General features: G+C 43.6%; 1 protein-coding gene across 1 annotated transcript in view; it reads right to left on the reverse strand.

Moving 5' to 3' along the window:
• The window catches only part of slc52a3 (solute carrier family 52 member 3), a 54,458-nt gene that overhangs the window by 14,112 nt on the left and 25,891 nt on the right, over nt 1–14,455 (reverse strand). Inside the window, exon 2 of the mRNA XM_041204470.1 lies at nt 2,953–3,076. Within this exon, the coding sequence (XP_041060404.1) occupies nt 2,953–3,076 (124 nt within the window). The remainder of the gene's footprint in view (nt 1–2,952; nt 3,077–14,455) is intronic.

Here is a 14,455-nt window from a genome sequence, read left to right on the forward strand (position 1 = left end):
CAAACTCAGTCCATTACCCTTTGGCAATATGACAAAACACGGAATACCTTCAGCAGCAGAATGGCAGAACAGCAGAACAAATTCAATGAGAAAAAAGGACTCAAGACGAACTGCTTGAACTTAGCAATGAAAAGGAAAGCCTGCGGGAAAAATCTTTTTCACGCAGCGAGTAGTTAGCCTCTGGAATGCACTGCCTGGAAGTGTGGTGGAGGCAGGTTCAATTGAGGCATTCAAGACGGCATCGGATGATTATCTAAATAGAAACAATGTGCAGGGTTACGGGGAAAAGGCAGGAGGTTGGCAGCAGTTAAAATGCTCAGAGAGCTGGTGAAGAAATGATGGGCTGAATGTCCTCCTTCTACAGTGTAACAGTTCTGTGATTCTGTAAAGGGTCTTCACAAGCTATAAGGATCTCTGAGGTCTGAGCTTGTCCCTTTGGAACTTTACAAAGTGAAGCAAAATGAATTTCCTGCCACTCTGAATGAACTGACGACCCAGGTTTCACAGAAGACCCAAGTATATTCATTATTCCAGGAAGAGGCCAAAAGGTACAGGAATGAGACTGTAGTCTTGAAGGAAACAGTTGCACTTCTGGAAGGAACCCTGGGACAAAATTACATTCACAAAGACATATACGAAGAGATGAAGATCAAGAACATAGAATGACAAGCGAAGGTTGAAATTCTCACTAAACAGCCTGTCTTGCAAAACCAATTGACAGAAGAGCAATTACAGAATGTGACCTTGAAAGCTCGCATGGAGGAATTATACTCCACCAAGGAATGATCTTTCTGTAGAGAAAACACTTCATGGGGAAGAAACCAACCCTCAGTCGTTAGCCAACCAAAACAGCATTCAAGTGTTGATTTCAAGTGTAACCTCTCTTCTTTTTTCCTGGAGCAAACTGTCTCTTCTCCTTTTCAGGTCCTTGATCTGAACCAAGGGTCAGAACAGCCCAGAACGCAGGAAGTTACCACAAGTGGTGGTTACACCAGAGCCAGAATGACTTCCAGAAGAGCCTCAGCCTCCACAGGCGACCACGATCCAGTTGGTGGAGATGCCAACCACTGCACAAATCCAAAGCCCTCCAGCCAGCGTGCCAGAACCTCAGTATCTGCTGGAACGAGGTAGCAGCCTCACACAACAAACACAACTCCACACAGGTGAACTAGCTCCCCACTCTTCTCCTACCCACAGGGCAGCTGTCCTTCAATGGCAGAGAGCTTCCAGAAAAGGACAAAGAAGAAACGATACCAACAACCTGATGGATACCAGTTTCGTCCACACTGAAAGAAACAATCACCACACACAGAACCAAACCACAGCCGCAGCAACCCGACTGACCAGGAGTGGTGCAACACCACCAATGGGAAAAGTGCACAAAGCCATGCCTGCACCCGGCTCTAACCAACAATCCCCCACCAGGATCAACAACCCTGAGATCCTACCACTCTCCTGACCAGACAGCAAATGGCACATGGCAGGGGTACAAAACCTCCAGACCGCCTCAAACCCTGATTTCATCTTGAAGGGTGAATATGGGATAGTTTGAATTCTAATAATGCATGCTGTTGATGTTGCAATGTTAATCACTAAGTAGTTTAGAGTTAGAGTAGTTACAATTGCAGCACTACAGTTAAGTATACAAGCCTTATGACAATACAAGACATGAACCAAACTGTAAATAATTATTGTTAGTCTATATCCAGGGGATAAAGACTTGGAGCGGGGGAGGTGTAGTAAAAGGATCTGGTACATTAAGGGTTAACCTGGGACTGAGTACAGTATCGCCCAGTGATGCAAGAAGGCACCTGATCTAGAGTTTAGGTTAGCAGTGTAGAGCTAGACAGTAACATGTAAAGACATGCCATGGAGTCCTCTCCATAACTGTTCTCTCTACTGTAAATATGGATATTGTTCAGTAATGTTAATAAAGACTTCTGGGTAACTTCTACAAGACTGCTGCTTCATGAGGCAGAAACTGCACCCCCCCCCCACCCAGGTCGGGGAGTTGTGTGGGGGGGTGGGTGGGGGCCGGCACGAACCTGATCAGCGCCCTCGATCGGGGCTGCGCCGCCATTTTATGTGGGCAGACCAATTAAGGCCCGCCCATTGTGACGCACACCCAGAAGAGCGCTCCATGTGCGGATGGGTGGCGGGGGGTGGGGGGGGGATTCCCTGAGTGATCCCCATGAGCGCAAAAGAGCGCAGAGATCTCCCCGAGGCACAGAGATGCCTCAGGGAGATTTGTTTCAGTCTTAAACTTTTAAATAAAGGATTTTTAAAAAACCTTTAAAACATGTCCCCTCACGTGACACTATCACATGAGCTGGGACACATCAAAGAATAAATGTATAAATTTTTTATCAGATTTTAAAACCCTTCATGGAACCTCATCCCGTCCGTAGATGGGGCTTCATGATAAATACGAAGGCCGCCTGGGCTCTTTGCCTGCCGCCACCCTTAAGGTCGGACGGGCAGCTCATCAAATTGAGTGAATTAGTTTTTAACAGGACTTAATAGGCCTTCGACAGTTCAGCAGGCGTGCAGCCGACTCAGCTGTGCGCTCGCTGAACTGACAATCTAAATGACGTGCGGTGATGTCAGGACATTTTACGCGTTGGCGAGCAGGCCCCATCCCCCCTCCCCCCCCACCACTCGCCAACGGGAAAATCCTGCCCGTAGTGTCTGAGCTGTACACACTGTACACACCACGGGTGATGACAACCCAGCCAAACATTTTCCAACACTGGTATCCTTCACCTTGATCAACAGAAACTTCACAAAACACATGCAAAACAATCCATTGAACAAAGGGCACATTAATGGTGTCAAGACTTTGTAGATTTTAGAAGGTAACTCTGATGTTGAGAATCCCTCTTTAATGTTCACACACTCCCCGACATTCCATTTCCTGACAATGCTTATTCTCCCTTCTTATTCCATACTCACAATCAGGAACGCTCCAGCTTCCGAATGTTGCAGTAAAGGACAGGGGCTCAAGGCAGCCATTGCCATGTTATAGGCACCAAACACTGTGCCAACCAAAGACAGGGATCCCAGCAACACCAAGGACCTGAAAAATAGAGGGGCAGGGAGTAAAAACATCAGCTTGAAGCTTGGCCACTTCTCATTGCAACAATTCTCAATGAGCTGTTGCTTCAAAGTTAGTTATCACACCAGAGAACCTAGTTTTTTATTATTATTCTTTCATGGGATATGAGCATCGCTGGCAACACCAGAATTTGCTGCCCATTCCTAATTGCCCCAGGAGATGGCAGTGAGAAACCTTCTTGAGCTACTGCAGTAGATCTGCTGTGGCACATTTACAGTGTTGTTAAAGTGCACACTCACAGAGGGGAGACTTCAGCCTGAGTGAGACAGAGACCGAGTGAGTACATTTGGGAATTTGGTTCAAAGTGGGAGATCCCCTTACCCGCCTCACTTGCAGTCACACCCTCCTGTCCCTGACCACTGACCAAATCAGAAGATTCCATTCTAAGGGGTGTGGCTGCCTCCTGGAATAAAGTGTCCAGGTAACTTTCCCTCTCCTTGATGTGCCGCAGTGTCTGCAGCTCAGCCTCCAGCTCAATAAGGGGAAAGAGGTGCTTTACATAAGGTTTACTGCAAGGAGTAAAGTGTGCCGAGTGGGCAGTTTGGTGAAGGGTGGGGAGGAGGTGGGTTTTTCCCTTCTACTCTTTTTCAGCCTCCAGTATTTGATTTCCACTTTGGTGCAGCAGAAGGAGCAGGTAAACAAGTAACTGGTGTTATTAGTTTTATCAGTATTGTAAGTGCTGTATGTTTTATCAATATTGTAAAGTTTACTGGCAGTGCCAAAACCTATTGGGAAGTGTTATCTTTATTAATTATAATTTATTAGCAATTAATTAATTAACACATATTGGAGAAAGCAGGGCAAGTGATGTGCTGTGACTACAGGATGTGGGAGCTTCTGGATTCCAGTGTGATCCAGGGCAAACACACCTGCAGTAAGTGTTTGTGGCTGCAGGAACATTGGTTCCAAGTTATTGAGCTGGAGGCTGAGCTGCAGACACTGCGGCACATCAAGGAGAGGGAAAGTTACCTGGACACTTTATTCCAGGAGGCAGTCACACCCCTTAGGATGGAGTCTTCTGATTTGGTCAGTGGTCAGGGACAGGAGGGTGTGACTGCTAGTGAGGCAGGTAAGGGGACCCAGAGGGTAGGAATGCAGGAGCCTCAGCCCTTGCAATTGTCCAACAGGTTTGAGGGTTTTTCAGCTTGCTTGGATAAGAGTGGGGGCTTCAGGGTGGATGAGCTAACTGGCCATGGCACCATGGTACAGGAAGCCATTCAAGATGGGGGCGTTACAAGGAATGTAGTGGTAGTAGGGGACAGTATAGTCAGAGGGATTGACACTGTTCTCCGCAGCAAAGAGCGTGAGTCCAGATGGCTGTGTTGCCTGCCCGGTGTTCAGGACCTCAGTTCAAGGCTGGAGAGGAACTTGGAGTGGGAGTGGGACGACCCAGTCATTGTGGTCTCCATTGGTACCAATGACATGGGCATGACAAAGGGGAAGGTTCATAGTCAGTATGGGAAGCTTGGCACCAAATTAAGAAGCAGAACCTCAAAGGTCATAATCTCTGGATAATTACCTGACCCACGTGCAAATTGGCATAGGACAAATCAGTTTAGGGAGATGAATGCGTGTCTCAAAGCCTGGAGTTGGAGAAGTGGGTTCTGGTTAGTGAGGCACTGGCACCAGTATTGGGGAAAGTGGGATCTGTACCATTGGGACGGTCTACACCTGAACCATGCTGGGGCTGGTGATCTTGTGAGCCACATAACTAGGGAAGTAGAGAGGGTTTTAAAGTAAATAGTGGGGCAAAGAGATCAAATTTGGGAAGATGTGGTAAATCAAAGAGTAGAGAAAAGATAAAAGTGAAAGGTATTATTACAGAAAATGAAAAACAGACCATGGTAGGGAGGTATAGAGAGAACAAATCTAACAGTAAATCAACAAATGAGACTAAAGGTTATAAAATAATAAAAGGATAAAACTAAAGGCGCTGTACCTGAATGCATGAAGCATTCGAAACAAAACAGCTGAATTGAACGTGCACATAGAAATAAATAAATACAATTTGATAGCCATTACAGAGACATGGCTGCAGGAGGACATGGATTGGGACCTGAATATTAAAGGGTATAGGACATTTAGGGAGGACAGGGAGTGAGGAAAAGGTGGACGAGTGGCTCTGTTAGTTAATGATGCATGATAGCACAAAAGAGAGGAATGACCTAAGTTCAGGAAACCAGGATGTGGAAACAGTTTGCGTAGAGATGAGAAATGACAAAGGCAAGAAGTCACTTATGAGAGTCATGTACAGGCCCCTTAATAGTAACCAAATGGTAGAATGGAGCATAAAGGAAGAAATAATGGGAGCTTGTCAGAAAGGCACGGCTATGATCATGGGAGATTCTGGAAAAGTCAGATGGGCAGAAGTAGCCGAGATGAGTACATTGAATGTTTCAGGGATAGTTTCTTAGAACAGCATGTTCTGGAGCCAACCAGAGAGCAGGCTATACTAGACCTGGTATTGCACAACGAGATGGGATTAATTAATGATCTGATAGTGAAGACACCCCAAGGTAGCAGCAATCATAATATGATTGAATTTTATATTCAGTTTGAGGGAGAGAGGAGTGGGTCCCAAGACTATGATTTTAAACTTAAATAAGGGCAATTATGAGGGCATGAAAGCAGAGCTGGCTAAAGTGAATTGGCAACTTAGGTTAAGGGATAGGTCAATAGAGATGCAGGGGCAAATATTTAAGAGGATATTTCAGAATACACAGAATAGATACATTCTAATGAGTAAGAAAAAGTTCAAGGGACAGATACACTGTCTGTGGTTAACTAGAAAGGTTAAAGATAGTATAAAACTTAAAGAAAAAGTATATAATTATGCAAAAATAGGTAAAAGGCCAGAAGATTGGACAGAATATAATGAACAGCAAAGGATGACTAAAAGATTAATAAGGTGAGGAAAATCAGATTAGTGGAGAAAACTAGCCAGAAATATAAAAACAGATAGTAAGAGTCATCATAAATATTTTAAAAAGAACCGAGTTAACAAAGTGAGTGTTGGTCCTATACAAAGTGAGTCTGGAGAATTAATAATGGAAAAGAAGGAAATGGCAAATGAATTGAGCAGGTATTTTGCATTAGTCTTCACTATAGTGGGTATAAGTAACATCACAGAAGCAACTATAAATCAGCAAATAGAAGGGAGGGAGGAACTCAGGAAAATTACAATCGCCAGAGAAGTGGTACTGAGTAAATTAAAAACAAAAACAGAATTACCTGGAAAAACTCAGCAGGTCTGGCAGCATCGGCGGAGAAGAAAAGAGTTGACGTTTCGAGTCCTCGTCAACTCTTTTCTTCTCTGCCGATGCTGCCAAACCTGCTGAGTTTTTCCAGGTAATTCTGTTTTTGTTTTGGATTTCCAGCATCAGCAGTTTTTTTGTTTTTGTACTGAGTAAATTGTTGGAGCTGAGGGCTGACAAGTGCCTGGGTCCTGATGGACTTCATCCTAGGGTCTTACAAGAAGTGGCTAATGAGATAGCTGATGTGTTGGTTTTAATTTTCCAAAACTGCCTAGATTCGGGAAAGGTTCCATCAGAGTGGGAGATAGCAAATGCAACTCCATTATTCAAAAAGGGACGGAGACAGAAAGCGGTAAACTACAGGCCAGTTAGCTTAACATCTGTCATAGGTAAAACGTTAGAAGCTATTATTAAAGAAGCTATAGCAGGGCACTTGGATAAGTTCAAGTTAATCAGGCAGAGTCAACATGGTTTTATGAAAGGGAAATCATGTTTAGCCAACTTATTGGAGTTCTTTGAGGAAATAACATGTGCTGTAGATTAAGGGGGATGTACTGCACTTAGATTTCCAGAAGGCATTTGACAAAGTGCCACATCAAAGGTTATTGCGGGAAATAAAACCTCATGGTATGGAGGTAACATACAGGCATGGATAGAAAATTGGCTGGCTAACAAGAAGCAGAGAAGAGGCATAATTTTTCACATTGTTAAGATGTAATGAGTGGTGTGCCACAGGGATCAGTGCTGGGGCCTCGACTGTTTACAATTTATATAAATGACTTGGATGAAGAGATTGAAGGTATGGTTGCCAAATTTGCTGATGACAAAGACAGGTAGGAAAGTAAATTGTGAAGAGGACATAAGGAGGTTACAAAAAAGTATAGCCAGGTTAAGTGAGTTGTCAAAAATCTGGCAAATGGAGCATAACGTGGGAAAATGTGAAATTGTCCATTTTGGCAGGAGGAATAAAAGAGAGGCATATTATCTAAATGGTGAGAGATTGCAGAGCTCTGAGGTGCAGAGAGATCTGGGTGCCCTAGTACATGAATCACAAAAGGCTAGAATGCAAGTACAGCAAGTAATTAGGAACGCAATAGAATGTTATCATTTATTGCGAGGGGAATTGAATACAAAAGTAGGGAGGTTATGCTTCAGCCATTCAAAGCACTAGTGAGACCACATCTGGAGTACTGTTTACAGTATTGGTCACCATGTTTAAGGAAGGATATAAATGCTTTGGAAGCAGTTCAGAGGCTTACCAGACTAATACTTGGAATGGGTGGGTTGTCTTATGAGGAAAGGTTGGACAGACTAGGCTTGTATCTGCTGGAGTTTAGAAGCATATAAGATCCTGAAGGGATTTGACAGGGTGGATGTGGAGAGCATGTTTCCTCTTGTGGGAGAATCTAGAACCAGGGGTCACTGTTTAAAAATGAGGGATCGCCCATTTAAAACAGAGATGAGGCAAAAAATTTTCTCTGAGGGTTGGGAGTCTTTGGAACTCTCTTCCTGAAAAGGTGGTGGAAGCAGAGTCTTTGAATATTATTTTTTAATAAGCACTTAGATTTGGAAGAGAAAGAGAAAGAAAAATAGAAGCAGGAGGAAGAAGAAAAAGGAAAGAGAGAAAAAAAACCCCTCCCCAATCCCCAAAAAATAAATAATAATAAAATCAACAAAAATCGTAGGCCAGATATAATTTCACCTGATATAACACATACAACCTAATTAGTGTCAGTTATATGAAAGTAGAGAGCTGTAGTTCCTCAAAGTAATCTAAGAAAGGTTGCCAAGCCACATAAAATCCGTCAATGGAGTCTCTTAGAGTGTACTTTATTTTCTCAAGTTTAAGATTCTGCAAAGATCATGTATCCAATTGGTAAAAGAAGGCAGGGCAGACTGTTTCCAATTTAATAGAATAATCAGTCTAGCCAATAATGTTGAAAAGGCAAGTGCATCAGTCTAAATTTTTGTAAGAGGGGTGCCGGTTGGCTCCAATCCAAAGAGCGCTGTAATAGGAGAGGGTTCAATATTACTGCTGAAAATATGAGAGTGAGCTAAACATTTTTGTCTAAAACAAAGCCAACTTAGGACACAGCCAGTACATATGAATTAGAGAGGCTGGGGCAATATGAGATTTATCAAAGGCTGGATCAAAATTTAGATAAATCTAAGATAATTTCAGCTTGGATAGATGGATACGATGTAAGATTTTAAACTGCAGCAGCCCCTGCCTTGCACATACAGATGAGGAATGTACACGAGTGAGAATCGGCTTCCAGTTATCTTCTGATAAATCTTGAGTTAAAATCTTGCTCCCAGAGAGTTTTTAAGGTAGTAAGCGAAAGGCAGTATAGTTAAAAAAATTAAAGAATACAATTTGGAAATGAACCCCCGAGCATAAGAATTTAATTCTAACATGACGGGCAGGATTTTTCACTTAGCGTAAGATGACGCGCGATGGCATCGGGCATGCGTCCCGAAGGCATCGCGCAGTCCTACCATATTTCGTTTGGTGGGTGGGCGCCGGAGTCGGCTGCGTGCCCACCAATATGTAAATGGCTTATTAAGGCCATTAAAGGAGTAATTGACGTAATTGTTAACACTGCCCGTCCAACCTTACGGTCGGCGGGGCAGGCGAAAAGGCCAAGCAGCCTTCACGTTTTTTTAGGAAACCTCATCCACGAGCGGGATAAGGTTTCCTAAAGCTTTTATTAAATAAACAAAATTTATTGTTGATAAGCATGACTCATATCAAGCTTCGTGTAGGTAGTTCCGCCTGCCAGTTTAGCGTACCAGTCTTCAATTTTTGGTATGGTGTGTCGGTACAACTTAACCACTTTATTGACTGTTAATTTGTAATCACCACAAATTTGAACGCTTCAGTCATGTTTGAGAACAGGTACAGCTGGTGCCGCCCATTTTGAAAACTGCACTTTTTTTTTATTCATTCACAGGATGTGGGTGTCACTGGCTGGGCCAGCATTTATTGCCCATCCCTATGTGCCCCTGAGAAGGTGGTGGTGAGCTGCCTTCTTGAACCGCTGCAGTCCATGTGGTGTAGGTACACCCACAGTGCTGTTAGGAAGGGAGTTCCAGGATTTTGGCCCAGCGACAGTGAAGGAACGGTGATATATTTCCAAGTCAGGATGGTGAGTGACTTGGAGGGGAACACCCAGGTGGTGGTGTTCCCATGAATCTGCTGCCCTTGTCCTTCTAGATGATAGTGGTCATGGGTTTCGAAGGTGCAGTTGAAGGAGCCTTGGTGAATTCCTGCAGTGCATCTTGTAGATGGTACATACTGCTACTACTGTGCGTCAGTGGTGGAGGGAGTGAATGTTTGTGCATGTGGTTTTATCTCTCCCAGTTTTCCTAATCTGTCCAGTTCAGCATCTACCATTTCCCGCATTGCATAAGTCTTGCCTTCATGAATCTTGGTGTTGCCTCCGGATCTACATGAATTTTTGCTTGTGGCCCCTCAATCTTTCCAAGCTCATCCTTGAAGACTGAGGCATATTTTTGTAGTTGCTCTGATAGCTCATTAGTTCTGAGTTGGAAGATTTCAGTCCATTCCAATGCAACTTCTTTCAACCAGTTTCACCCATGGACAGTAGGGCTGGGATTTTCTGGCCCTGTTGCGGGTGGGACCCGCTGCAGGTGAGGCAGTGCCTCAGCCAGAAGTCCATTGACTTGCGGCGGGACTGGAAGATCCCACTGGCAGGCAGGTACAGAAAAATCCCGTCCTAGATCCTTCGCCTGCTATCACCATCAAGGGTAATCTCACTGAGTGTATTGTGACTTCACATATGCCCTTGACTTGTATGTCTTCTCCCATGTAAGTTTTCAAGATGGCATCAGTTTCTTCCAAATTTAGCTAACTTTCCCCATGATTCAGGTGTTTACAAGTATGCCCATTTATCACTGTAGTGACTGTTCCAGTATCCACCTCAATTCTGATAGGCCTCTCATTCACTCTCATAGGTAGGTTGTGTTCTTCCTACCTTTAAATTATATAACAAGTAAATAGCTGAACCTATTTCTTTAGGCTTTTCAACGCTGTTAATCTCATTGGATTTTTGCTTTTGTCTGACAGTCTGCCTGATTCTATCTTTACAATGCCTCATGAAGTGTCCATATCGATGACAGAAGAAACATTCAATCTTTTTAAACTGTGATTCATTACAAGGTTGTCTGCTTCCACCTCTGTTACCAGTATGCCATGTTTTTGCTGCTAAATTATCTCTTTTAATTTGTCTGCTAGTAAGACCATAAGAACATAAGACATAGAAGCGGAAATTAGGCCATTCAGCCCATTGAGTCTGCTCCGCCATTCAATCATGGCTGATAATTTTCTCAACCCCATTCTCCCGCCTTCTCCTCGTAACCTTTGATCCCCTTACCAATCAAGAACCTATCTATCTCGGTCTTAAATACACTCAATGACCTGGCCTCCACAGCCTTCGGCGGCAATGAATTCCATAGATTCACCACTCTCTGGCTAAAGAAGTTTCTCCTCATCTCTGTTCTAAAAGCAGTAGCGGCTGCTTCCCACTTCTGAGTAAAGCTTTGCACTTTGGCACTCTTTTTGGCTGAGGCTCACGCGCAACATGGAGGATGGTGCGGTGCCATTTTGCGCTCTCTGTATGGCTTTTGGGCCTGGCACTGCACCTTCCATTGCCAGAATAATTTCGAATGTCTTCTGAAAATCTAAATTTGTTTCGGACAGTAATCCCTTCTGAACTGCATCTTCATTTATACCGCACACCAAACGATCTCTAAGCATATCATCGACAGATGTACCAAACTCACAATATTCTGTTAATTGTTTCAGACTTGCCACATAACAAGCAACTATCTCCCCCCGCGGCTCTATTCCGTGAGTTAAATTTGAACCGTTGCATCATCACCGACGGCTTGGGCTGGTAATGGTTCTTTACGAGGTTCACTAAGTCAACAAAACTTTTCGAGGCTGGGGCACTGGGCACCAACAAATTTCTAATTAATCCATATGTCTTACTCCCACATGTGGATAACAGGGTCACGTGCTTCTTCTCCTCCCCCGCGATGTCATTCGCCTGGAAGAAGTACACGAGACATTCAACATAGTGAGACCAGTCGTCCAAGGCTGGATCAAAAGGTCCAACTCTTCCAAATTGCAGCATGCTCTGAGGGGATTGCTTCGACGATCAGGAAGGAAATTTTTCTTTACTTTACAATTACCATGCGAGATACAGCCCGAGTTGGGTTCTTCTGACTTCCTTCATTCTTTTTTGCATTTTTTAATACCTTGTCCTTTCGTGTCTTTTCTTGCTTTTTACCCTCGTTGCCAGTTTGTTGGATCCAGTGCCCTGGCTGGTTGGGACTGGGTTGCACTCTTGTTTCAGGGTGACCGAGTTGGCACCAAGACAGTGAAGATCGTAAACCATTCTTAGAAAAAACACAATCTGTTTATTTACAAAAGGAACTCAGCAGCTACACCCCTGTGCTTACACCTCAAAACTCTGTCTTTAATCTTCAAACTCTAACTCAAGACTACTGACTGCAGATGTAGCCCGCGCTACTCTGCTATTAGGTATCAAGATCATGTGATCTTACATTACAACATTTGTCTTAAAGTTACATTACACACCAGATTACTACACCAACCCAACCCTTCCACATTCGAAAGTGGTCAGTGTATGTAGGTGAGTTTCCTCCAGGAATGGCAATGCCTACCTTCAAATGATGTCAATGAGAGAGAACTTTATTTCTTTTAACTGGGTGATTTAGACCTTTCACATTCCAGGTGATAAAATGGATTGGACAGTCACCCTGTGAGGCCTTAATATTAGTCGACATTATGATAATAAAAGCGCATCAAAACAAATGGCCCCCGTAGGTTAACCATTGCTAACGAAGGATTAAATATTTTTGATCCAGAGCTTATCCACCTAAAGAATGTTAAAAACTGACTAAAAGGAAAGTATTTATGTATATTTGGAAAAGAATGAGGAAAAGAGAAACAAGAAGATAGAGGAAAAGGGAGAAGAAACAAAAGAAAGGGAAGAAGGAAAGAAAAGTTTACATCACCTCCCCAAACGAGGTGAATGCTCCCCCTCACAGCTAGTGTACTATTCATATCTGTCCTACCAATGTGTCTTAAAAAGACAGCCCATATTAAAGCAACATACAATCAAATATCGCAAACAAAAGTATTGTAAAGCTCAGCATATGCTAAACAAGGTGCAGAATCTGTCTGAAGCAGCAGTTTTGTAATAGAGTACTCAACAAGAGAGGGAGAATATAAAGAGAGATTCAACTCTCAAAGAATTCAATTGCACACGTGGTACAAGGTAAAAAATAAACACCCAAAGGGTTTATGTAAAACTTCCTGCTATTAGTGCAGTTTGGACGTAAGGTACAAAGAGATCGGTATAACCAACAAAACTTATTGTGTAACAGAATCATCACACATAGTTACCTAATTAAGCATTGAGTACTGTTTTCTCCTGGGTGAAGTCACGATCTGACTTATTAAGAGAAGGTACAACTGTATCCTTGAAAAAGGTGAAGCTTCTTGTGGCTTGTTGAGAATCTTATTCACTCTATTGAAAGTCACACGCAGGCGAGCAGGGGGAGACAGCCATATTTAAGTCCGGCTTCATGAAGTTGGGCATCGACAAATTTATATTCTCCATGATGCTGGGCTGGATCCATGCTAAGGTCAGGGTAGATGAATATTTTGCTTCCACGAAAGTATAGTTGACCCTTTTCTCTAGATGGACATGTAATTTGCTCCTTCACTCTGTAGTGATGCAGTCTTAGTACTATTGGCCTTAGGGGCTTGCCATGCTGTGACCACAACATCAAACAGCGATGGGCTCAATCCACTACCAGCGGTGAATCGAAACTCTCCTTGCCAAAAACCTCCAAAAGAAGTGCCTCAGTAAAAGTTGTAGGGTTTCCCTGTTCTGTACCTTTGGGCACTGAGAGAGTCCTTACATTTTGTCTTCTGTTGTGATTGCCCAGGTCGTCCACCTCCATTAACAATTTAGTATTTTGGGCTTTCAGCTGGGTGCATCAGGTCTCCAGGGCCACAATTCTGTCGCTCGAGTCCGTAGCTGATTTCTCAACATCCCCGCAGCCTTTGATTGAGGGAGGTGACAGAGGCTTGTAGAGTAGCAACACAGGCTTGTACAATAGCAACAGAGGAACACAGTTCTAAACGGAGTCCAGCAAATTAAGCGAGAATATTGCTCTGTAAGTCAGCAAGTGTGCCGACAGAATTCAATTCAGCATGGGAAACTGCCATGTTGTTATTAGCTGTAGTATCGGACACCACAGTCGATAAAGCACCAGGGCCCAGTTTCATTCTGATTGCGTTTGTCTCTGGGTTTAGATACTTCGAATGTATGTTGAGTAGCGGAGCAAACCCCAAAACACTGACAGTCAAAAAGCTGAACCATTCAACCCAACATCAGCAACTTCCACAGGGATAAACCACAGAAATCATGGGAGCCGTCTTCAGCCACCTCTTACTCCATTCCCATCACATGACCCAACACTCCTCCTACTGACCTCTCGGTCAGGTGCCTTGGCATCTTTTGCATCCGGGAAAGACTCTTGAGAGTCATGTGCAGTGTAACACATTATACTGATTCACTATGAGCCCTGTCTTTGAATATTTTTAAGGCCAAGGTGGATAAATTCTTGGTAAGCAAGGGGGTGATAGGTTATTGGGGGCAGGCAGGGAGCTGATTTGAGGTTACTGCAGATCAGCCATGATCTTATTAAATGGCAGAGCAGGCTTGAGGGGCCGAATGGCCAACTCCTGCTCCTTGTTTGTTCGTATGTTCGTACTCAGATAACAAACCAGAACTTTCTTTATAACCTTTAATAACCTTTCAATGGACATGAGAGAGACAAGTTATAAGTTAGAATGAATGACACATTTTTATATCCTAAATATGTTGCTTTATAATGATTGTGTCTGACCACAGACACAATCCATTGGGTAGGGCTTTAGCGCCCCTCCCCTGAGAGCAGGCTGGGAGGGGGAATGGCTCGTACCAGTGGCGAGGGAGGCATTGGGCAGCCTGCCCACTCATGG

Source organism: Carcharodon carcharias, chromosome 14 (assembly GCF_017639515.1).
Source record: "Carcharodon carcharias isolate sCarCar2 chromosome 14, sCarCar2.pri, whole genome shotgun sequence".
Taxonomy (NCBI): domain Eukaryota; kingdom Metazoa; phylum Chordata; class Chondrichthyes; order Lamniformes; family Lamnidae; genus Carcharodon; species Carcharodon carcharias.